The 26,905-nt window shown below is 37.4% G+C and overlaps 1 protein-coding gene and 1 long non-coding RNA gene across 3 annotated transcripts in view; one reads left to right on the forward strand and one right to left on the reverse strand.

Annotated features, from left to right (window-relative positions):
* LOC132124503 (uncharacterized) overlaps positions 1-26,905 on the forward strand; it is a 416,676-nt gene that overhangs the window by 330,080 nt on the left and 59,691 nt on the right. The window lies entirely within an intron of this gene.
* Positions 1-26,905, reverse strand: part of LOC132124493 (dipeptidyl aminopeptidase-like protein 6) — a 403,008-nt gene that overhangs the window by 311,125 nt on the left and 64,978 nt on the right. The window contains exon 1 of one of the 2 annotated variants that reach the window (XM_059535552.1): positions 26,234-26,794. The exons of the other annotated variant lie outside the window; for it this stretch is intronic. Coding sequence (XP_059391535.1) covers positions 26,234-26,284 — 51 coding nt within the window. The 5' untranslated portion in view covers positions 26,285-26,794. Of the gene's footprint in view, positions 1-26,233; positions 26,795-26,905 lie in introns of those variants that run through there. 2 annotated transcript variants of the gene reach the window in all.

Consider the following 26,905-nt stretch of genomic DNA (forward strand, 5'->3'; position numbering starts at 1 on the left):
TCAGAGGCCAGAGCGGAAAAAGCAAGATGAGGCAGAAATGCGTTAAGGACACATGAGCTCATTAAGAGGGAGGAAGTGAAACAGTGCTGAGAAATGTAATTTAATGGCGGCAAATATCAGAGAAATGGCATCATTGTAATCCCATTAATTTATACCAGTGGTTTTCTACCTTGGGGTTGAAACTCAGTAGATGTCTCAGCACACTTCAAAGCCGCAAAACTGAATGTAAAATCAAAAATTAAAATAAAAAAACCTTTAAAATAAGCAAACACAGCTAAAATCTAAATGTTCAAATAATTCTTCTTATTCTACTTTATTCCCTACACAACTGCAATTTCTATTGCAATTTATCAATTTATATGTTAACTTGCATTAACATTTTTAACATAACTTTTTTCTAAATAACTTATTAATTAGATTAACACGTTATATTGACAGCTATAATACACACACAGACACACACATACAGTATATTATCATTATTTTATTTTTATATTATGTAATTCATTTCATAATATTGCCACTCCAAGTTTCAGTAAATCTTAGACAATGGGGTGCCTTGGGGAAAAAGGTTGAGCAAACTGCTTTACACCACAACTTGCCAAACCATTCGGGTTTATGAAGCTTTGTAAATTTGCATTGCTAATAAGCACAGGAGACACCATCAGCAATGGTTGTGCAAAACCTAAAACCATCTCAATTGCAATCCATGGCTAGAATTAGATACTTAGACACTCCACTATACAGTCTCCTAACAACCCTGATTCATTTGGATTTATGGGAGGGGCTTGGGGAAGCACATTAGCTCTGCATTAGAAATAACCATTAGCAAGGGATCATCCTCACATCCAATTTTCCATCAAAAAATAGTGCCACTATATGCAATAGCCTATGCAGAACCAATGAGCCGCATCAAACTCTATTAGCCATAATGGTAATGCGTCATTTTGGTTTGGGACTAAAATATGACTGGATTTCCTGCTACAGAGCACAGAATAACTGAAAGCTGAACAGAAGTTTCTAAAAAAAAAACACAAAAAAATTGTCCATGTGAGATCAACGGTATGCTATAATAGCATCTGTCAGCAAACACTGGCAACAAAGGCAAGAGCTAGACGAAGATCACTAGCACACTTGAAAGAAATGCAGACACCAGTCAAAGACCTAGAGTAAAGAGGCAGCAAGGTGAGTGATCTCGCTTGGGGAACAGTGGGATGGGCCGGGTGATGTGGCAGCATTTGAGCAGGTTAGAGCTGATCTTTTAAAGTGTGGAGAGCAGAAGGTCACATAGCTCTGGCAGCTTAGCCTCAGCAGTCTGATGTTTGATTAAATGGCTGGTTGACCTTTCAGAAGACTCTGGGGTTGGATATGTCTTTACCCGCAGGCTACAGTCAAGGTCTTTTAACAGTGAACGTATCTATCAATCAGAAGGACTTCATTGCACCTCACGTGCTAAATTCAATGTCCCATCGTGATCTATGAAATACTGGGATGAGAAGTGTTTTATAAAAAGGCGGATGTTACACATTTTAGGAAAATAAATTATGTGATCTGAAAATGCAACAGTGTCTTTGATGTTCAGATACCTTTGTTAAGCCCAGAGACTGCAAGATTTAGCTTGCATGGCATTCTTCAGGTATTTTATTTGATTCTTATGATTTCTTTCTTGGTTGTAAAATGACTAATCCCTAACTTAGACAGTCCTTTTCTGTCTGTCTTAGATCTTGGTTGGAAGAAGCTGCAATATGCACAAAACTTTATGCTCATAATAAAAGGTCTGGCAACATGAGACTATACCTGACAATGGATCGATACTTATCAAAGGCAAATCTGCAGCAGAAATCATTCTATTCATTGTCCACGTCAGTTTGTTAGGACTACATTAAACTCACTAGGGCAACTACACAAACCACACTAAGATTTTAAAAGGTCATCTGCCTTGTTACCCATGCAAACCTAAGCTGAGTCTGTGTATGTACTGTAGGAAAGTACACATAGTGTCAGACTGCTTCTAGACTTTTCAATTGCTTGACTGAATCTCACCCTCACTTTTCAAATTTTTTTGTTAGGTTTAAAATGTTTGAAACATACTAGCAACTGAATGATTTGGTGCAGCTCCTGGGTGTTCAGCTCAGTTCAGCTTTTACAGCAACCAACAAAACATGTCAATCAAACTCAGGTCTGCAGTGTCTTGAAAAAAGTAAGCACATAGGTAACATATGACCCCAAAAAACCCTCTAAACAATGAATTCAATTTCAGCCAAATAACTGTACACCAGAAATATGAATCTCCTCACAAACAACAAAGCCACAACATTGGAACATGTGGTGCCTTTCTAAATCCACTCCCACTTGTCAAGTGCCAGCTTTGTGCACTCTCCAACATTGCCATTTCCCATTAAACTTTGAGTGCCGAAAGTTCTTCTGAGAGATTGTCACTTCAGAGCATGTCAGACAAGATGAGTTGGAACGAAGACGACAGCCATCTCCTCTCCCAAAAATCTGCTTCCTGTTTGGGGGAAGCTAATTAATAGGTGTGTGCCAAAGACTCTTCGACTGCCAGGGAGCATCTGTCCAAATGGTTGGATTTGGAAAGGCAGAGCGAGACGCCACAGTCTGCCATTAAGCAAGCATCAGTGTCTCCACGTACACCCAGCATTTTAGGAGAGCGTGGCCGCTTGCAGACGCCACGCTACCGCCCAATATGGCACATGTTCCACCGTACACACTTCCTGTGCTCAGATCCGCCACCAAAGCAGACTTCAAACAGAGATGCATTCGACATCAATCAGTCAAAACATGAATAAACAGTCACTGTCACCCCTGTATGGCTTTTACAAAGATTTCTTTCAAATAAAACCCTTTGAAAGTGTTTTAAGGTCAATACCTGAGATCACTTGGGCAGCAGTTAAGATATTGCATGTCTGATGGGTCTGACAAACAGAACAGAAGTCATTTGGAAGTCACGACTCTCACCTTCACCCTCCTCTTCTTATTATGTGCATATGATTGGCAAGGCATTAGATATCTCCAGCCCTCTGGATTGGCCTCTGTGCCAATTGAAATGTAGCACACATTCAAGCTACAATCAGACAGATGAATATGAAACAACTGAATGCTACGGCAGAGAGGACCTGTCTCACCTCTCGCCACTGATCCATAATGCACCCTCTCCGATTTAGTCCCGTCTCCCCATTGACCATACTCAGTGTCAGTGAGATACATTAAAAAAACTTTCCTAATATTGACAGTTCTGTCTCTATTTACTTACCCTCATGACATTCCAAACTTGTTTACTTATGTTTGTTTTTTTCTCTCTTAACACTCAATGGGAAGTTTTGAAGAATCTACTTATGGCTCTATTCCATATAGTTTAACAGTACAAAATGACATTATTATCACTAAATAAGACAAAAACATGCCTACATAAACCTCAAAAGTGGTCTAAGCAACCCAGTCTCATGAGAAAACATAAAAGTTTTATGAATTTTTGAATTGGTGGTGAATTTGTGATTTGTGTCATAATGGTTTTTAGTAAAAAAAAAAAAAAAACTAAGACTCAAGGTCAACAGTCAGATATTTATGAACTGCAACGACGAGCATGTAAATAGTATCTGAATTCAAATTTTCAGTTTTTTTTTTACGAAAACCATCCTGTGATCATAATGAAGAAAACTTCTCATTATGTGAATGACATGAGGGTAAATAAATAATGACAAAATGTTCACTTTGGCGTGAACTAACCCTATAAATGGCATTTTTTGTCATTGACATGACATTTTTACATTTAAAGCCTAGCAATTAGAATACAAACCATTTTTCTCCAATGTCTATTTGCATCCAGCCTGGGAGAGTGACAGAAAAGAAACTGAGCCTGTTTTCCATTTAAAGCTCAATGTCCCAATATTTCAGTGATATTTTTGGAGCATTTTAAGCCCAGTCCTCAAAGACCATTTTTGGTTGCCAGTCATTTTATTTATCGGCCAAGTTCTAAGTTCAGTCCCTGACCATGCTCCGAACATGGATAAAAGACACCCCAGGGAAACCTTATGGGACTGGTCTTCAAAGCCAGGACATCAATCTTGTATATGTGACCCCCAACTAGAGCTTAATTTTCATTCCCATTATCTTTTAAGGCTCTTGAGTGAATTCCTTAAGCAACAACAGACACTAAATGGCAGTGTGGCTGAAATACAAGGCACTGCCATGCATTTATAAGTTAATTTAGATGTAGTGAGTGTTCCCATGATAAAGCGCTCTCATAATGGCCAGGGAATATTCTGTTCAGGGTCTAACAGGTGTTATTTAATTTGCTGTCTGACCGGCATTCAAGATCTCATTAAAAGTTTATCCTGAAAGTGTGAGGCCTTATAGAGACAAATAATATATGCAAACATAATAGTCATGTTGTATGGTCTGTATTACTGGAAACCAGTCATTTTAGTGCTTACAAGGCTGCATTGCATTGAAATTTATCCTAATTTATTTATTTATTTATTTATCCATTTATTTATTTATTTATACACAGTTATCCTGAGTTAATTCAGTCTAAATGCCTTAACATACATCACATAAACCATTTGTGTAGTTTTGTTAAGAATTAAAGTTTGATCTCCATAGTTATATTGTTGAAATATTCTTCATTCATAATTTGACAGCAGTTTGCATTTGTCATTGGTCTTCTCCATTTCATCAATTTGCATAATGAACGGTGATTAGGGTCAATGACATTAAAAAGTGTATAAGATGAAGAAAATTTTATTAAATATTCTAGAATATTTTACTTTAGTTTAAAACACAGACAATACTGTATATTCTTAGATATGTTAGGCTCATATGGTTTTGGAAAGCATTTTTTTACCATGTTCAAGAAAATATAGTATGTAAATGTAAGCATATGCATATGTAATGTCCCAAAAAGGAAAAACAAAATAAAATGTAATACATTTCCTTATAGATACCAGTGCACATTTAAGTAATTTCAGCGCATGCATCCTAATAATTGTTTGAAAAAAAAACATATATTTGACACACACACACACACACACACACACACAGCATTTTACAACCTGAACTAATCTTGCCTTGTCATGAAAAAAAATATATATATTTGATATGATATGTGAAGAAGTATTTATACAAATCTGATATCTATTCAAAAAAGATATTTTTCCTTACAATTAATAAAAGATTGTGCCAAATAGTGTTGGGCGATATGGTCATTTTTCAAATCGTCATATCGTCAGCCCGTGAGATCGACGATACACGATCTTATCGTGCATGGGTGGAGCAAGAGAGAGACTCTTTGTTCTTGTGTTTTAAACCGTGCAGGTGCGTGAGAGAGCCTATGGAATCACCAATTATTGAAAAAATATACTTTAAAACATACTGATAAACTAATGTTAAATATAAAAATACTGTATTTAAAACAGCTACGTTCATATATATAGTCGGACACAACTGTCATATCGCGCGTCCTGTGACAATTTGCCGCATCTGTGTGCGGAAGTTATCAGTCTAAATGTTCTGCATAATCAGTCAACGGTGAAAATCAATATTAGATTTCATTTAAAGTCCAACAGTTTAACACTAATATTGGGCATAAACAAACAAGTTAAATATAAAGTATTTAAAACAGGTAAGTTGATATAGTTGTAGTAAAGTTGAATTGAACTGATGCATCAGTCATACAGCGCTCCGGACCGCGCGCCTCATGACGAGCTCGACGCACCCCAACAGAAACAAGAATTAGATGCATTCTAACATAACTGTGGCATTAAACTCAGTGAGGGCTCGTTTAAAATAGTGCACATATCAGAGGTGGGTAGTAACGAGTTACATTTACTTCTTTACATTTACTTGAGTAATTTTTTGGGGTAACTAATACTTTTCGGAGTATATTTAAAGATGGGTACTTTATACTCTTACTTGAGTAAATTTTTGGGGAAAAATCTGTACTTTTACTTCGTTACTGTGGGCGACACTCCTCTCGTTACTTTATCTTAATGCAATAAATGTTATAAATACTTCAGTTTATTCCAAACGCGCCGTCTACTTTTCTCTGGGCAATGAGCGATGCCCATTCGCGAATGATTCATTCTTTTGAGTCAATTCTGTTCAAAGGCTTGATCAAACCAATTGGCAAACGAGTGAATTGGTTCATGAATCAGTTTGAATGAGTCGTTCAGTTCCCTGCCGCACGCGCTGAGCGTCTGAAGTGGTTCACTCGGAGTTGTAACGTTTAAGAACAGAAAGAGCGTTGAAAACGTGGCTGGAACTGCACTGAATTGAAAGCAAATCTGCAAAGGATATTATTTGCTAGCGATGGAGATCCTTATTAGATGAACACCGCGTGTGCTGTCTACTGTTTAACAGGTAACAACTTGGGCTACTTTCGATTACAGCAGCGCCGGCCCGTCCAACAGATGATACAGGCAGTCGCCTGGGGCCCCTTTTTGATTTGAGGGCCCCGCGAATGATGTCACAAATTTTTAATTGTTTTATTTTTTCAAATGTCCACATAAAGCATGAGTGGTCATGTGTCAATTATAACGCTTTTGTAATGCACAGACCCCATTAAACACGATACAATTCACAATGACGGTGAGCAAAATACAAAACATATTTTATTAAAAGAATATCTCTGAATAATTCATACATGACAAATAGCTGAAAACGATAATAATAATAATAATAAAAAACTGTCTAAATAAAAGCGAAAAAAAAGATTAGAAACATACACAGCAGCACCACACTCTATTTAGCATAACACCTCCCACAATAGGCTATTGGGTGAACTAGAATGTCATAACCTATTCCTAGTACAGATTCCACATATTCCACTTAGCCACATATCTCTGTAAATTCCTTTCGATATATACTCGAGAAAGTGTCTTAAATAAGTCTAAAGTTATATAACGTCATAAGTCTGGTTGCTATTTTTGATCTAATTTATGCAATGCACATTGATGCTATTTTAATTTGAAATTAAATGGCATCCAAACGTCCAAAATATCTTTCTGGAGCCGAAAAAAAGAAAGAAGAGAAAAGCAGATGGAGAAAAGCAGGCTCAAAGTAAAGGTATGTTTCGCTAAACATAATACATTATTTATTAGTGTAGTATTAATACTTGATTTAATAAATGTGATGATGCCCAAGATCACAGACATACTTGTGTGATATGTGAGAGAAAATTAGGTCACATTCAGCATTAAATAATCAATTAATTAATGTTTCATTAAATAATCAATTAATTATCCATCCCACTAATTCATGCTAAAAAAAGGTCTCCTCTTTCCAAATTTAAATCTGACTAAATATTTTTACACATGTATTACATGTTGAGTTTGTTACAGGTAATAAAAATGTATACACTTAAATATTGAAATTGTATTTTATGTGCTCTCTTCTCACTGTTTTTACACCAGTGGGCTCAATTTTTTTTATCTCGCCTAGGGCCCCACAACCCTTCGGGCGGCACTGGATTACAGTACACGATACCACTGTGACATTAGTTTGTTGTACGTGTGTGGCTTATAACAGAGGGGAGTCAAGTTGAATGCAGCTTCCAAAAGACAAAAAATAGCCGATTAAGATTTTATTAATTTTAATACAATCACACCGGTGCAAGTACGTTCAGCAAGTCATATCATCAGCTGCTAAATTCAGATCTGTGATAGCTTGCTGGCGCTGAGCCAGAGATAGATGTGTTTTACAGCACTGCGCATTATAACAAATCACACATGATTCTTTTGAGCTTATTAAAGCATCGGCCAATCAGAGGTGTTCCGATGAGTCATCGCTAAAATGCCGGTGCTTCCTTCACTCACTCACTGACTGAATACCTCTTTCTGGCGAATTCTCTCGTCAGAAACAACAAAGTGCAGATGTGAGTATATCTTTAATTAAGATATTGATTTCACAGTGTTAACAGTTTCAGTGACTTTAATGGGAGTTTCTGAGAGTGATTGAAATCTAGACTGTCAGTGAAAATGATCTTTAATAATGTAAATGTTATTTGCTCTCTTTCTGAACAATGAAAGATTAGTAGCAAGTTTATATCACATTAACTTTCAATGTTAAATTCAGATTTAATATAAAGTCAGTCGTATTAAAAATATGTTATGACACCTATATCTGTTACTTAAGTAAACAGACAGGGTTTTATAATAAATTACATAAATTGGAGTAAAGGCTGATGAAATATATACATTTATACACGCACACATACATTACATACATTTTATCTATATATCTAAATAAAAATAGGCTCAGTATATATGACCCAAAGTAACTAGTAACTAACTACTTGAGTAGATTTTTTATCCGATACTCTTTTACTCTTACTCAAGTAACTTTTCAAGACTAGTACTTTTACTTTTACTTGAGTAAATATTTCTAGAAGTACTTTTACTTTTACTTGAGTACAGTTTTTGGGTACTCTACCCACCTCTGGCACATATATAGGCCGTTCAGATTACTTGTTAAAGTGCAATGAAACACCTTATATCTGCAGATGATGTACGTCTGTTTGTGGATGGTGACTTAGTAACGGCCAAAACTCTGTATTTTGCATGCATCACATTATAGTGCGGTGTGCATGAAAATAATAACAAGGCTGCAGAGCAAACTTATCATCCATAGCAGTTCTCACGTAGTCCTTCTACGTCATCACCACATAGTGAGTGTTATAAGTGATAAGTCTATGAGAAGGTCTACGTGAGAACCACTATGGATGAAAAGTTCGCTCTGCCGCCTTGTTAATATTTTGTCTTTACTTTATTTGTAACGCCAAGAAAGAGTTAATCTGTCATGTATGAGAAGAGCGTGTTGTCGTGTAGCAGCCATTAAATGTGTGGGACACCAACTCCTTGTTTTCTATCTCTTTCATTTCATGGATTTAACGAGTTATCAGAGTCAAGGCGGACAGTTTCAGTGACTACAGGCTCTAATCCTCCTGCGCTCGCACGCGCTGTGTGTGTGTGTGTGTGAAATGCGATGCTGAAATGAAATAGCTGGGCAGTTTTATTTTAATAAGCAGCCTAATAAAAATAATAGTTATTATTATTATAATCTAATACATTAATAGGAAAAAGAGCCTAATATCGTCTTGATTATCGACAGAGAAATCTGCTTATGTCGATATCTCTGACTATCGTCGATACACGATACTATCATCTATCGGCACAACCCTAGTGCCAAACTATTGGTGGCTGGAAAGGAGGGGGAGCAAGTTATTAGAATTTGATCAAAGATTGTAAAGACATTATTTTAAAATAATATACACTAGCGAATTGCAATATGGCCAAGAACATGTACTGAGGAAGTAAATAGGGCCAATTTTGATTTCCTTTTACCTTAACTGTTATAGCCCTCTGAAAATCTGTTAAAAATTCAAAAATGATTTTCCTCGGTATGACTATCCACAATGCCTAGCTCTGGCCAAGACACAAATGAAGAGTTCCATTAAAAAGAGTTATACATCAAAGAGAATCTTTCCTAGAACTTCCCTCACTCATAGAGACAAAATGGTTTGTATGAATAATGGTGTGAATCAGCTGGCTGAAAGGCGTGCGTGTGTGGGAAAGAGAGAGAGGGGGATAAAGAGGGAGAGTTAGGGAAGAGGGATGGCACAGCAGCTTGCTTTTAACTTTACACTTCTTCTACTGAGACGCCTTTGAAGAGACCAAAAGATAGAGAGCGAGAGCGAGAAAGAGATGACAGGCTGATATGTTGATTCAGGAAAAATATTTCATCATATTAGTGAGCATCACAATACACTTTTCAGAAATTCTGCAATTGTGCAAACCATCAGCAATGTGAAAGCATGTTTCAAGAAGTTTTTTGCAGATGGTTTTACTCAGCAATAGCTGCAAAAAAAATTAAGACAGGCAACTGAATCTGGAACTTTCTGAAGGACGTTGTTTTATTAAAAAAAAAAAAAAAATACTATGAAATCTGAAATAGGTAAATACCATACATCAAATAGACAAATAGCAATATCTGTAATCAAGATTGTTGGCATTATTACTTGAATGTTAGCTGAAGGTCAATGAGGAAAATATCAGTGAAAGCTGCCAGTGAATGTGTCTAACAGAGGGACACAGAGAATGGTTGGTGTGACAATAGCATGTTATTGTCAATTTGCTATGTGTTGGAATGTTTATCTTTTCTTATTACACAGTTGCATGCAATATGTTACTTTGAAAGGACAGCTGCACAATTCTGTGGTCACATAATTACTGTTAAACTGAATTTTTCTACACTAGGACCCTATAAAATCATTTCCCCCCCTAAATTCTGTTTTATTATTATTATTATTCTTTTTTTTCTTCAAATTCCATTCTTTCCCCTTTTTTTCTGGATAATTTTTTTATTATTATTATTATTATTATTATTCTGTTTAAATTTTTATTGACTCCTTTTTTTCCTTTTAAATTAAGTTTTATTAACCAAAAAGCATATCCAATGCATATCAGCAGGCCTTCATCAGGGTGTTAGACAATAGAGAGTTGCCTAGATTTGGATTTTTATTTATTTATTTATTTTTATTGCTGTTGTGGTTATTTTGCAGATTTTGTCCCCTTTCTGAAGCACCCATAGTTACGCTTGAGGGTACCTGATGCACCCTCGTCAATATTTTTTCTTTAGTTATAACCATTTTTACATATTTTAAATAGTTGTATCTAACTAAAATAAAGAGCCATAGAGAGCTGCAGAGAAATAAATAAATAATTAGTTTACCCCAAAATGAACATTTTGCTGCAAATATAATCACATTCAGGCCATCCGGGATGTAGATGTAATAGATTTGGCATTACATCACTTGCTCAACAATGGATCCTCTGAAGTAAATGGATGCCTCAGAAGGAGAGTCCAAACAGCTGATAAAAACATTATAATAATCTAATAATCTATCTATAAGTAACCATAATGACCCAGTCAAGTAATGTCTTATGAGGCAAAAAGCAGCATGTTTGTAAGAAACAAATCCATCATTAAAACCATCAAGTTCAAACTGGCTTCTGGCTAAAATATGAGTCCCATGCTTTCTCCAGTAAAAATAATTAAATAAATAAAAAATGTTATGTGCACATATTTACAAGTGAAAACAGTCCAAAACATCTGTCATGGTCTAGACAAAAACAGTATGTCAGTGGATTTTGATGTGAGAAGAAAGTAGAGGATGGACTTTTTCACTGGAGAAAGTGTTATTATGGATTATGGTATTTTGGCCAATGCTTTAATGATGTTAAAACGCCAAAATGATGAATTTGTTTATTACAAATACACAACTAATTGAGAGACTGGACTCTCCCTTCACTGCAGAGGATCCATTGGTGATCAAGTGATGTAATACTACATTTCTACAGATCTTTTCTTACGAAGAAACAAACACATCGGCATCTTGGATGGTCTAAGGGTGAGTATATTCTTAGGAAATGTTCATTTTTGGATGAACTATTCCATCTAGTCCCGTAATAGTTAATTTCTAGGAGAAACACAATAATGTTACACTTAAAAATACCATTAGCTAACACCAATGATTCAGTTTCATGTTCAGTTTTCAGCACATCCTGTCAATATCCACATCTCATTGGCACATTTAGCACTTCCTATCACTCACTATTCGTCCCTCATGACTGAGATACAGCCTGATCTGATGGCTCCTGCAGCGGGCATTGGAGATTACACACCATAAGCACCTCCGGCTTAATCATTTAGTGGGCATGGGCCAGACTATGAAACACAATTACACTCAGTGGTATGAGTGTGTGGTAGAGGGCAGCTTATGACAGTAGATTCCTAATGAGCATAGTACAGGGAAATCATTATTAATGCTGCTCACAAAGGCAATTTCTTCATCGTGCAGCTGGACACCGCCCCCTCCACTTTCGATATGTTAAACACAACACCAAAATTTACTTGGGTTTGGCCATTGTACATAGATGCACATGTAACGTAGCTGACTGTAGGCTAGCTATATATATATATATATATATATATATATATATATATATATATATATATATAAAAGATAAAGCTAGAGATAATAAATATTACATGTACAAAATTGCTACTTTATATAGTTAAAATTGTGTTATTTCAAATCTATTTAAATATATTACATACAAGTTTTAAAAGAAACAGCATTTAAGTATATTTTATTTTGCCATAAATGCTTGTCAGAACATTTGCCGGTGCACATCAACCATATTTCAAAGACAACAGAAGTAATTATGAAATTACAAATAAACATCCCCTAAAGTCCTTCTTAGGTGGGTCAAAAAGCACTCTAATTCTAAGCACCAACTAATTGCATTTAAAATAAATTTAAATAGTATGAAATTAAGTATCCAAAATCACTGCATTCAAGTCACACAATTTTCTGTAGTATTATGTCTGTAATTACACTTTTTTATGTATGCTAAAGTGTACTTTCTCACAAAAACGAGCCTTAACTAATTATTTTCTCCATCCTGATTTGCGTTTCTGCATTACTCCGTTTCATAATTGTAAATAAACATAATAGTTTAGCTAAATACCTATCGCTTGACAAATTTCAATCATTGCAATAATGAGCTTTTCCTTGACAAGATTTTTATTTCCCAGTGTACTCTTTGTCTTCTGTTCACCCACTTTAATATCTGTCTGCCAAATTAGCTTCACTGTACAAGCTTCATTTTTTTGGCCTGGTAAGCACACCGAATAAAGTAAATAATAGAAAATAATGAAAATTACATAAAATAGCACACTTATGTAATGGTTACTTTTGAATGACTCTGGAAAGCTGGACAGAATACTGAGGAAATGTCTGTCTGTAATTTTCTCTTTGCACTATAATCTTAAACGACACTACACAATAGGCATCTTTTTTCCCCTTTTTCTTTTTTTCACTTTTTTTTTAGTTAATAATGTGAGCCTGAGAAAAAAATAAATTAGCTATCTGGTGCTTCAATATCCAGTAAATATAATATATGAGCAGACAAGTGTTTGTAGTGATTTTAAACATGACTCGATCAAAAAGTCTGAAATATCTTTATAGGGATGGAGAAAATGCAAAGGGCTGTTCACAGAATGTCTCTAGCAGTCTGCTGTACTTCTTGTCCATTGTTTTTCTTCTTTATGTCTTTTGACTGCTGCACTTGCGTTTTGTGTCTCGCATCTTTCAAGGCAAAGTTTTTTGAGAGACAAAAGGTATTTTTGTGTAAATTTGCCTTTACTGAAAAACAAACAAACAATAATTCTAAATGCTTTTATTATGTAAAATGCATGTAAACACATTGAGTTCTGTCTTAAAGGATGTTCAACAGATGGGACAAAACATCTTATATGTCAAAATAAAGATCTTGCAGCATAAATTAAAGTATAGAAGCCTGATTTCACCACAGAATAAACTTTTTATTTCACACTTCAGACCTTTTTCTTGCAATTATGAGTTTATATCTTGCAATTCTGTTTGTTCCGCCACAAAAAAACAAAACAAAGGTAACTGCGAATTTGCAACTATATCTTTGCGATTCTCTTTTTTTATAACTTTTTTTTTTCTCAATTGAGAGTTTATATTTCACAGTTCTGATTGTTCTTCTCGGAATTATGAGTTTATATCTTTTTTATATCTCAAAAGTCACAATTCTGACTTTTTGTTCGTTTGTTTTACTTTCTTCAGTGGCATCCATAACACAATCTGTTCATTTAAACTAGTATGTTACTGCTAAATAGTAAATGGCATGAGGAATTAATTTTAGCAAAGCCTTAAGCCATTTGAATCAATTATAATGTATTACCAGAATCAGCTCATCTAATCTGTGTGTGAACATGAAGGCACAGGGTGAGGCAAAAGGGGTGATGAAATATTCATCAATTGTAAACTCATTATTTTGCTTGCAGACTGGCCCACAGTTGTCTTGGTGAGTGGTGATGAATGGCTTTGGACAGAAAGACCGGTGGAACACACAGAAATGGGTGGCATGGGGAAAGAAATTCCTTTATGTGAGCAGTATTCAACGATCCAATCCGAATAGCTCAATCAGGAGGGCAGACAACACATCTTCCTGAATTAGCTTTTAACATTAAAAGCATAGGAAACACTTTTGGAACAATGTGTGCTGACCATAATTATATTTGGTTTATCACAAGTGATGATACTTATCTTTAAAGATTAGCTCAAGTTTCAGAGTCTTTGAAATAACAGAAAAATGTGTGCTAGAAGATTTGAAAATCACAAATAATCTCAGCTCTCTCTCCTGGACAACAATGCTTTTTAGGACAATCAGCTTTTCAGATATCTCAGTATGAACTCAAGGATTTTTTTTTAATGTATTTATTTATTTTGAGAGAGAGAGATAAGAGACATCTGAAAAAAAAAAAGAAAATTAAACTGCTGGAAATCAATTAGGTCTCCTGAACTATAAAAGAGCAACATATGAGCAAGAAATGTTTAAAAGAACCACTTCTTCCACTTTTAACTTCCAGCCAACTAGTCCTGCGTATGCTCGCCCCCAAATATGTAACGCTTTAATCTCAGTTTCTCTTCATATTCAAATTACGTAAAGCAGGGCTGCAAACAAAAACAATCAAGCAAGGAACCACTGGCTCCTATGAGAAAAAACAAGCACCAAATTATTTTTTTAGGTGCCACAGAATAAACATGTTTTATTTTATTATTAGTATTATTATTTTTTTTTTTTTACATTCTAACATTTCATTCATTCTGTCATGTGTTTATTTCTCATCTTTTCTTGACTTTATCAGCATTTTAATCCATCTTGTAGATGACCTGGGAACTAAGGTTCACCTAAAGTGAGAACTAAATGTCTTTTGCAAATTGAAATATACAGTCGCAAAGAATTGTTCATTATCTGTACCAATATCATGGACCATAAGCCTCACTTGGCCACTGAGTGTAGTTTGGGCTCCTCCTCAATGCATCCTGTAAATGTTGTCATACACTTAAAAATAAAGGTGCTTCACGATGCCATGGATGAACTTTTTTTCTAATTGGTTTCATAAAGAACCTTTAACATCTGAAGAATCTTTATGTTTCACTACAGGTTCCTTGTGGCGAAAGAAGGTTCTTCAGATTATAAAAAGTTGAGAAAGAGATAGTTCTTTAAAGAAACTTTGACTGAATGCTTCTTTGTGGAACCCTAAAAATGGTTCTGTGAATAAAATTTTAAGCACCTTTATTTTTAAGTGTATATGTCTTTCACACTTTCAGTCTGTTTTTCTCAATTAGTAAAATGCAATTGTATAGGAGGAGTTGAATCATGTAGACAACAGATTAAGTTTACATATTAAAATGCAATAGCACATAAATATAGCAAATTGCTCCTCTTTATGGTTATTTTTCTAGTTGAAGAGCTTTTTCGCATTTGGCTCCCAAATTCTGGAACAGCCTTCCTGATAACATTCGGGGTTCAGACACACAATCTCTGTTTAAATCTAGATTAAAAACATCTCTTTGGCCAAGAATTTGAATAATGCATCTCATAACTTGTGACTGCAGTTGTATCTGATCAAATGTGCATTATTATTCTTTAGCTTGGGTTAAACTAATTAATTTTACTTAGTTGGAACAGAAACTACGCTAATTATGTCTCAATTTGTTTCTCTGTTTTGCCACGGGATATTTACACAAGCTCCAGTCTGGAGCTCAGATGATGCTAACCCTGAAACAACATACAGAACTAACAAATATTGCTAATTACTATGTAATCATATAATAATGTTGTTAATAGTGTTCATCATCTGGTTGACTATGTCTTGTATAATTTATTCTGAAAATTACTATCATATGCACATAAACTGACAGTCTCCACTACTAAACTACTACTAAATATTGTAGAAACTTAATTTTCTGTAAAGTTGCTTTGCAATGATTTGTATCGTAAAAAGCGCTATACAAATAAACTTGAATTGACCGATAAGCTTATATACACCAAATAGTTATTCTGAGGTAGACGTATATTACGTTGCAATGTTTACAAGCTTTACACGTTTTCCACAGTTTGAAACACTATGAGCTTTTACATGAGACATTTCAGTAATTTGTACTGTAGTCTCTCTTATAAAATAGCCTACCTTTTGATGTTAATCCATGTTCATTATGTACTATAGTAGTAAAGATCGTGTCTGCCGCATTAAAGAGTGTCAAAACTGTATTTATGGCTTGTATTCTGTTATGAATTTTGAATAATTTTAAAGCTGATACTTTGAATGAAGTTCAGTCTATCAATTAGTTGTGTATTTGTAATAAACAAATTCATCATTTAGGCGTTTTAACATCATTAAAGCATTGGCCAAAATACCATAATCCATAATAACAGCATAGACTTAAGATCTTGTTAAAGGGTTCATGCACCCCAAAATATTTTTTTGTCATTAATCGCTTACCCCATGTCGTTACAAACCTGTAAAAGCTCTGTTCGTCTTCGGAACAAAATGTTAAATATTTTGGATGAAAACCTGGAGGATTGAGACTGTCCCATAGACTGGCAAGTAAAAAACTGAGTTAAGATCCATAAAAGGTATGAAAAGTCGTCGTCAGAATACTCTATCTGCCATCAGACGTGCAATCTGGGTTATATGAAGCGACGGGAACAGTTTTTGTAAGCGAAGAAAGCAAAAAAAAAAAAAACTTTATTCAATAATTACTTTGTCAACGGTCTCCTCTGTGTCACTCCATACCATCGTGCTGCGTATGCTCTTCTGTGTCATTCGCGCGACAAAGATGCACTTTTTTTTCAAATCAAAGCTAAATACTCATAGAAACAGTGCTTCCTTGTGGTGCAGAGGACACAGAAGAGCACACACAGCACAGTGATATGGATATAACCCAGATTGCACATCTGATGGCAGATGGAGTATTCTGACTACGACTTTTTATACCCTTTATGGACCTTGACACTGTTATTTACTTGGCAGTCTACGGGACAGTCTCAAGCCTCCAGGTTTTCATCCAAAATATCTTAAATTGTGTTCCAAAGACGAATGGAGCTTTTATGGGTTTGGAATGACATAGAGGTAAGTGATTAAAATGTGTAAAATATTTGCAGTAAAATATCCAAAAACCACTAGGCTAGTGTTATATATTTTGTCCAGCTGATTAATAACAATATCTCTAATGTTTTCAACTACTTGTAAATCATGAGAAAATTACCATTCTAAACAGTGACATGGGGCAGTGCAGTCGCCTGTTAATGACCTTAGTTACCCTTTGTTACCGCCTTTACTGATGTAGAAACCACATGACAGTGTCGTGGACAAATGTTGAAGTAGTGTCTAGCGTCCAGCAAACCACTAGCTTGCTTCAAGCAGTTCCTTATTTACTTCTTCTTGCACGTTTTATGGTGGATTGTGTTACTTATTTATGGAACATAATTACTGTTTACCATCTGCCGCTGGTTCTGTCGACAAGGACAGCTCCCAAGTATGCTATTACAATGATCAACAAGATTAGTATTATGGGGCACACATGCCAAACGCGGGGCATCGCATCTCTAGACCCGGGCGAGGACGTCTTATCGCATCAACTTTGTATGTAATCTACTCACGCAAATCGAACTCGCGTTTGCTATGTATGCCAAATTATTGTGTTTGAATGTACACAAGTGTATATATTTGTTGAACAAGTGGTAATCGTTTTCATAGCATCTGTTTGATGGCCGTCAGCGGTTGGGTAGAAGACAACAAATCCCATCATTCCACGCTCCTTCTTAGCGTCATCAAACCACGCGATTGTTATTGTTTTGGTAGTCCGCCCTCTAGTGGCAGTTCCTACAACCTGCACCTTTAATGACAAATTTTATTTGATGGTGGAGTATCCCTTTTAAGAAGAAACCACATTATTAATGATTATAAACAGGAATTGTTAACAATATTTACAATATCCACACAACTGAGTGCTTTATCTGTTGTAGTTTGTTGCATGAAATAGATGCCGCTTTTCTCATGTTCACTTCTTATGTCTCTGGCATGTCGATCTCTCTCGCGCTGTACAACTGAGGTGCGTTTATCAGGTGTGCATCAGCGCTGCTGAGCGGCAGAGATGAGGACTGTTTGAAACTAATTTTTCCATTAAAACTTTGATGTGCAGTTTATTGTCTAAGTTTAATACATGAACAAAGCAAATTATGCAATCAAAAAACAATCAGGAAAAAAGGCAATAGCCTACATGCAAATTTTTTAAGTTATAACACGTAAATACATAGGCCTAGTAGCCAGTGGCAACCTCAGCAAAAACTTCACAATTTAATATTTTTGGTCGCAAATGCAACCGACTTAGTCACAGTTTGGAGCCCTGTAAAGCTTGTTTAGTATTCAAATACAAATGCACCTCCAATTACTATTTATCAATGCAACCTTCAGTTCTTGAAAGCTTCATACTTTTGAGTTTTGTGAAAGTTAAATGTTGTCCACAAGACATACACTTATTTAATGTATGGAAGCGCATTTACAAATAATAAAAAAAAGAAAAGAAAAAAAAAGTTAATTGCAATGTCTTGTTGCAGGCTATTTTCCTAACCAACACTGTCATTATGATGTCATCTGAAATCTACAGTTGTCTCTGAAACAGAGAAAGTTATTCTGATTTATTTGTTTGTTTGTTTTTAGAATGTTTTTATCTTTACAATAAGAAAACAGTGTTATTGAGAGTGAATTAAAGCAAAAATGTACCTCCCAAAAATCTAAATGGCTTACTCTTATTTATTTACAACATGCAAGTTCTCAGTACAAACCTAAATTATATAACTGTTGAGTTTGGTTTTCAAACTTGACTGAAGTATTGCAGGAGTGCTGCTTTTTAGTATAACAGCAACAACAGTCGGATGCTAAACAATTAATATATAAGAAAAAATTTGAATTTCTGAGTTTGTAGTGTTACAGACTACAGTGTTTCACTGGTACAAAGTGAAAGTGGAGCAGGCAGTGGAGTTGCGCAAATTGCCTGGAGCAAGAAACAGGATCTCTGAATGTCAAACTATTAAGGTTTTCACTTGCTCCAGGAACGCTCACAGCAGGGTTTTTATCACTACTGAGAATGGAGCAGTAAACAAAAAACTTTGGAGGTCATACTGGTTCCTGGTCAGCTTGGCGAAGCCCAGAGGTTGATTATTTGGCTTCTATTTCAAATAGTTTCATTACTTTTAATTCATGCTTGATTCTTTACTACACTCAAATTAAAGTCTGTATGAAATCAAAACTGAAATTGACTCACATTGCTAGTTTTGATGTAAACAATTACAGGTGCATCTCAATAAATTAGAATGTCATAGAAAAGTTCATTCATTTCAATAATTCAACTCAAATTGTAAAACTCGTGTATTCATGTATATCTCAACAGTCTGTGATGATTTGGGGTGCAATGTCATCTGCTGGTGTTGGTCCATTGTGATTTTTGAAAACCAAAGTATTTGTTATTATTATTATTGGTCTTATGAAATATTCTAATTGGTTGAGATAGAATTGGTGTGTATTTGTTAAATGTGGGCAAAAATCATCACAATTAAAAGAACCAAAGGCTTAAACTACTTCAGTCTGTATGCACTGAATTTTATTAATACACAAGTTTCACAATTTGAGTTGAATTACTGAAATAAATTAACTTTTCCAGGACATTCTAATTTATTGAGCTGCGGGGCGGGGCAGAAAACCACCACAGCCATGTGGTCAGGACCAGAGCCCCCCAAGGCGGAGCAGACCTCCGTGCGGCCGGACCATGGGGATGACTAAACTCTGGTAAACCCCTGGTGTCCTTACTGGACTCCAGAAGATCGGTGCTGGCCTGACTCTGTTCTCGAAGATCATCGGTGACTGGCCTTTGTTCATGAAGACCATCGGTGACTGGCCTTTGTTCATGAAGACCATCGGTGACTGGCCTTTGTTCATGAAGACCATCGGTGACTGGCCTTTGTTCATGAAGACCATCGGTGACTGGCCTTTGTTCATGAAGACCATCGGTGACTTGCACTTGTACATGAAGATCATCGGTGACTTGCATTTGCTCATGAAGATCAATGGTGACTTGCCTTTGCTCATGAAGATCAGAGGTGACCTGCCTTTGTTCATGAAAATCACCAGTGACTTGACTCAGTCCTTGAAAATCACCAGTGACTTGACTCAGTCCTTGAAAATCACCAGTGACTTGACTTGACTCTGAAAGGTCAACGGTGACCAGCCTAGTCTCTGGAAAGTCCATGGTACCTAGCCCTGGCTCTGGGAGGTCATTGGTGACTAGCCCTGGCTCTGGGAGGTCATTGGTGACTAGCCCTGACTCTGGGAGGTCATCGGTGACTAGCCCTGACTCTGGGAGGTCATCGGTGACTAGCCCTGACTCTGGGAGGTCATCGGTGACTAGCCCTGACTCTGGGAGGTCATCGGTGACCAGCCCTGACTCTGGGAGGTCATCGGTGACCAGCCCTGACTCTGGAAGGTCAGCGGTGACCAGCCCTGACTCTGGAAGGTCAGCGGTGACCAGCCCTGACTCTGGAAGGTCAGCGGTGACCAGCCCTGACTCTGGAAGGTCAGCGGTGACCAGCCCTGACTCTGGAAGGTCAGCGGTGACCAGCCCTGACTCTGGAGGGTCCACGAACACCTGACTCGACTCTGGAACCTGACTCGACTCTGGAGAGTCCGCTGGAACCTGACTCGACTCTGGAGAGTCCGCTGGAACCTGACTCGACTCTGGAGAGTCCGCTGGAACCTGACTCGACTCTGGAGAGTCCGCTGGAACCTGACTCGACTCTGGAGAGTCCGCTGGAACCTGACTCGACTCTGGAGAGTCCGCTGGAACCTGACTCGACTCTGGAGAGTCCGCTGGAACTTGACTCGACTCTGGAGAGTCCGCTGGAACCTGACTCGACTCTGGAGAGTCCGCTGGAACCTGACTCGACTCTGGAGAGTCCACTGGAACCTGACTCGACTCTGGAGAGTCCACTGGAACCTGACTCGACTCTGGAGAGTCCACTGGAACCTGACTCAACTCTGGAGAGTCCACTGGAACCTGACTGGCCAATTTGGGCATTGGCGCTGGGTTAGCGGCCCTCTTGTGCTGTGGCGCTGGGCTGACAGCCATCTTGTGCTGTGGTGCTGGGCTGGCGACCATCTTGTACTGTGGCGCTGGACCGGTGGCCAATTTGGGCATTGGCGCTGGGCTGACGGCCATCTTGTGCTGTGGAGCTAGGTTGGCGGCCATCTTGGGCTGTGGCGCTGGACTGGCGGCCATCTTGTACTGTGGCGCTGGACCGGTGGCCAATTTGGGCATTGGCGCTGGGTTAGCGGCCATCTTGTGCTGTGGCGCTTGGCTGGTTGCCATCCTGGGCAGTGGTGCTGGGCTGACGACCACCCCGCCGGAAGAGACAGGAGTGGCTGGGGCATCCCACCGAAGCCGATGCTGCAGGTAGCGCACGAATTCCCAGAATTCCAGTTTCTCATCTCCTCCTGAGACACTGGATCATCCAACCTGCCATTGAAATAGTCTTTGAGGGCCGCATCGTTGTAGCCCATGCCCTCGGCCAGGGACCAAAACACCTGAGCCAGGGCACCCACTTCATTTCCCTCTTGGCGGAGGGTGGTCAACCTAAGATACTTGGTTCGCCGCTCCGCAATCTTGGCTGGGGAACGGAAAAACGACATACCGCTGGTTCCTAGTGTGACGGAGTCCTTCTGTCACGTTCGGTGATACAGAAAACACGGAGAGGGAACCAATTGCAGGTAAGTCATTTATTAAAGGGTAATCCAAAGGGGTAAACAGTCCAGGCAGGGTCAAAACCAGAATATCCAAATCAAACATAAGACACGAAGACACGAAGACAAGGCAAGGCAAAGCAAGGCAAGAAGCGACTGACATGAATTAACTTTCAAACATTAAACAAGGACTCCGTAACACAGACTCAGACAGACCGGGTATAAATACACAGAAGGATAATGAGGGAACAGGAGACAGGTGGGGAACAATCAATTACTCAACAAGGAGGAAGGTGACCAAATAAGGGAACAGGAAGTGATAAGGTGACAGACACCGTGAGAAAGGAGGACATCTAGTGGAACCCCAGAGAACACAACCCAGACACTGTGACAAAGACAGAGAGGAGGAGCGCAAAAATAAAACCAAGCCCTCTATTCAATATTCTGTTTCAGCTGGAAATACGTGACTACACTGAAATAAAGTCGGCAGCAAATTCTGGTTCACGTGGACTTTAAACATGTTCCAACAACTTTCTCTGGGAATTTTATTCCATAAACATGTTTATTTTTATTTTTTTTTCAAGATCTGATCAGTAACTAGTAACCAGTTACACTAAACTTTGGGGAGTAGCCATTACAGCAATGACATGTGTTCTTAATTCAATTATAATGATGAAAAAAAAATCTAGTTTGGAGAATGTAGTAAGCACTGAAAATATGAGTTTTTTGACTGGCTAAGAATGTTAGAAAGGATAAAAATCTCTGTGACAGTAAATAACATGTTCATGCATTAAAGTCTGATGGTCGTGCAAAATAACTTGATATTTGTGTGCACATATACCCCTTTAAATTGCATGCAGCATTGCATTGAGAAAAAACATTACAGATGATGGATTCCAGCAGGCCTAATGAAACGCTGCAGATGCCAGATCCAGCTTTGAGAATGACGGCCCACTTAAAGGTCACTATAAATCATGGACCTCTTTCCTTGCTTGTGCGCAGTACTCATCCAGCAGGCCAACCCCAATCAAATAAACCGCTGCACAGAGCCCAGCCGCTCGCAAGCCTACATTTACCAACATGAACAAGGTGCTTTATCTGGGATTGTAGACAGACAATCCTGAAAGTTCTGCTCATTAGATTTAGCTATGTCTGACTATAACTGATGCAGACATGTCACATATACAGCTCCAGTCAAGCTGATTAACTTTCAGTCAACCTGGAGCAGTTGCCATGAAGGAGCTGCAAGATATATATATATATCGTGATACTCTAAATACTGAACACCCAAACTGGATACCCAGCCTTGAAATCATAGTTTTTCTGTGCTTTATAACAAGAAGGTCTCTAAAACTTATCCGTTGGTATTCATATTAATGTCAATGACAGTTTCTTCGCTGGCACATGCAGTGAGCAATTTACATATAATTTTTGCCAATGTGCAAGAAAATTACACCATGACAAAAATTTTACTATCCTGCGCTGGGATATCATAGACAGCAGACAAAAAAATATACAACAAATGTGGAGAAAAAAAAATCTAATTCAATTAACTTCATACTCTAGAGTAAGCAAACCTTCAGCCTATGAATGGAATCTAAACCACAGATGTTATTAAAGTAGTGCAACTTAACATATATTTTCATTCCTCGCCCATTTATTACACAGTTTCTTAGAGGCCCGCTGTAGATTCATTAAGTACATTTACTGTACAATCACAGGAATACAATGATAACTATCAAAAATTACTTTGTTGAACTAAACTTTTTCACCAGTTTACACCTGCCAACGCACACAACCTGCATTTACAAGACTTGATTAAAAAAGCTAGTTATTTCCCGGTGGTGTCATCAAAACGTAAGAATCCATGTATTCTGCACAGAGTATTTCATTTATGATTTGTGATTATAAATAATGTATTAAAACACAGAGCATTCCAAAATGTGAGTGGGAAACACAATCATTCTCCCCTCATATTGATACAAGTTTCTACGACTGTACCAGTTGTATTATTATTTTTTATTTTTATTTTGGGGGGTTAAGAAAGTGTGCAATATTTTGTAATATATTTCCTGCTCCCCTTGCACTGGTTGGATAAGTTTAAATATGCCTAAAGAATTATTTTCCTATTACACATACAAACTTCCATAAGCCGAAGGAACACAGCTTAAGGTATTTGCATGCCGGGCACAATGGAGGTAACGGAGAAAAATCTAGCTGTCGATTGGTTTATGCTTAAGCTGTTTATGACATTATGATAAAATATAGTGATTTTACTTAAGCGATTTAACTAAGTTGTGATCAAGCAATCATATGTTCATCAATCACTGAAAAACTGTTGAGGCAGGTCGTTTAGTCAGGAAGAATCGTATCTTTAACCATCTGTACTGATCAGATGTCTCTCAAAATCAAGCTGAGGGTCTTTGTCTGAGAACAGAGTGTAAGCTTCTATTCAACCATCTCAAACTCATGAGGATAACAAAAGCAGACAGGTTGTCAGATAGGTACATGGCTCAAACTGACATTTCTCATGGCTTGCTGGACAAAGATCTTGTTCCTACATGAAGGGTAGAATTGTGCTTCTAGTGGTAAAAGTGCATTAGTGTAAGTCTCAGTGGAGGACACTGTTTAGAATTCTGTAATTATCAGTCCCTCCATGATTTTGCGATTCTGCATTGAATTGAATTTATCGCAAAATCAACCAATTTTTGTAATTGCAGCAGATTTTCCCGCAGATTTTGGGCAGAGACGCATCCCGTGAAATCATCACAATGTGCATTAAGTCAAAGCAAGGTTCCAAAAATGGAATGAACAGCATTGTGATCTCTTCATGACTGATTTACAAGAGCTACATTGGACAAGCCAACCGAAAGCGGAATGAATCCTGGCTACTCCTATGGGCTATGCAGTGCAGACGTTCATCCTTAGGCCGGAGCCATGGGCTGATCTCAATCACACGATACAACACCGTTATACACAGTGCTGGGAGATAGGCCTACAGTGAAGAAAGCAGTTGAATTTGATGCATAATCAATAACATCTCTGTGAAATCATGTGAGAAGCATATAAATTCAGCACAGAATTCTGCTGAAGCTACAGATATCAGAACAAACGTCATTGATGTGGAAGCCAGGAAAAACATTGTTCAATAAACACAAATCACCACCATTCACCATGGATTCAACATAGTAAAACTACAGGAACAACTTGTTTTCAAATGCTTTTAAATGCCTGACACAAGTGCCAGCACTTCAAAGCTTTAAGTATTACCGAATTTGAAAGTTAGTTTTAATGTGATGACATTATTTGTTCATCCTTCATAGGTTGCCAAAAAGTAACTAAAACTAAAAGTTTCATGATGTAAGAAAACATGATGTAATAAAAATAATAATAAAAAAAGACATTAAATTACCTCTGGTAGATGGCTGCAGAGAAGTACTCATAGGCCATTTCCACTCCCTAATATAGGGACTGGAATATAGGGACTGAATTATAATAAAGCAGACAGCATTTTCTCCATCTTCACAGTAAGCTTGCAAATGTGACACCAAAAAAGTAAAGGATATCATGGACTAAAATAAATTGTTTTAAAATCCTTTTTGTTTGCTTAAATGAAATGAAAGACTCACTTTCTGGCAATCTAGGACTACACTTCTTTTTATTTTAAAGAGTGCAAATACTTCTACTTATCTGTCATGAATGCATTGAAAAGTTATTTTAAGTCTTTTATATCAGATCAGTTTCAACTGAATGAAGCCTGACGGACCGTGAGGTTTGTGTCTGGACCTCAGTCTTCTGCAGGTCACTGACATATCGAGCCTGGAGCTGTAATATCCCAATATTCCACTGTGCTTTAAGTGTTATAAAATTTTAATGAATTCTCTCTCATCTGAACCCCAGACAGTAAAGGTCACCTCTGCGTTTAATGCAGACTAAAGCCCTAACATAAATAAGATCCCATGTGTAATGCTTCACTTAGCTTTAAAAATGTTTAAATGTATATCCCACAACAACTATTAAAGTTTTCCAGCATTTCTTATCTACTACAAATAGAGACTGCTAAATCACATGCAATTATATATATATATATATATATTTAAATAACCTTCTAAAACTGATGTACTGTATATATATATATATATATATATTGGACATGGTGTTATGACAACAGGCCTACCTTGTATTCAACATGTACCAATCCATTCCAATATTTTTTTTTTTTTTTTACAGCAGGGTAACACCATGTTTTATAACTGTAATACAATAGCTGGTATTTGAAGCACTTCAGAATACCACTTTAATACTATGCTATTCATGTATATTATGTATAACAAAAGGTATAATAATCATGGTATATGATGCTGGTAGGACCACAGTTTTTTTTTTTTTTTTTTTTAATGGAGTGCAAATTAAATACTGTTATTGCTTTTGCACCTGATACTAACAAAAACGCCAAACAAACAAATTCCGTTATTCACAGAAAGTCACTTTCAGTATCGTCTCTAAAACGCACTCGTCTGATAGCCTAATAGATATGTTCGCTTACCATCATATTCCCCTGCATTTTGGCCGTCTCGATTAAATTCTTCTCCTTCATTTTGGTTTCTTCGGTCTGATGGATGTGCGTGTCAGTGTCTCGGCTGGTTCCGCCCGGTCCGGTTCTTCTTTCTCAGCACCCTGTTGAGCGCTCCGAGACTAAACTGCCTCCGCAGTCATTCACCCTCGGCTGTTTTAGACGCCAGCGGCAGACGATAGTTCTCAGTCAGACTCCACTGCGGCTCAGGACGGTTATTTGCTCGTTTCAGAGCGGGATGCGCGGTTGACGGATTCTATCGCGCTCCGTGAACTCGACGCGAGAGTGAGTGAAGCTGCACATGACAATCCCGCTGCTGTGAGAGGAGCACACCTCGCCTCGTACGGTCTCTATTGCTTAACTTTACTGCTGAGGTCGTTGAAACGTCTTTGTTTGGCACTTCATTGCATATTATGAATTATGAATCGATGTAATGAAGAATGAAGCTCATGAATGAAGCTCATATATCATATGTTTATTGAGGTCAAAACCATTTTCCCGTCAAGCATAAATAGATGAAATCTAAGTGTTAACAAGGATCTCTCTATTTCTAAAATCTCAAGTCAGAACCCCAGCAGGCATCTAATGAAAGTCTCCGGTCCTGTTAGATTACCTAAAGTGGGCACTGTGGTGTTACCAAATCTT

This window comes from Carassius carassius, chromosome 42 (genome assembly GCF_963082965.1).
Source record: "Carassius carassius chromosome 42, fCarCar2.1, whole genome shotgun sequence".
In the NCBI taxonomy this organism is placed as follows: domain Eukaryota; kingdom Metazoa; phylum Chordata; class Actinopteri; order Cypriniformes; family Cyprinidae; genus Carassius; species Carassius carassius.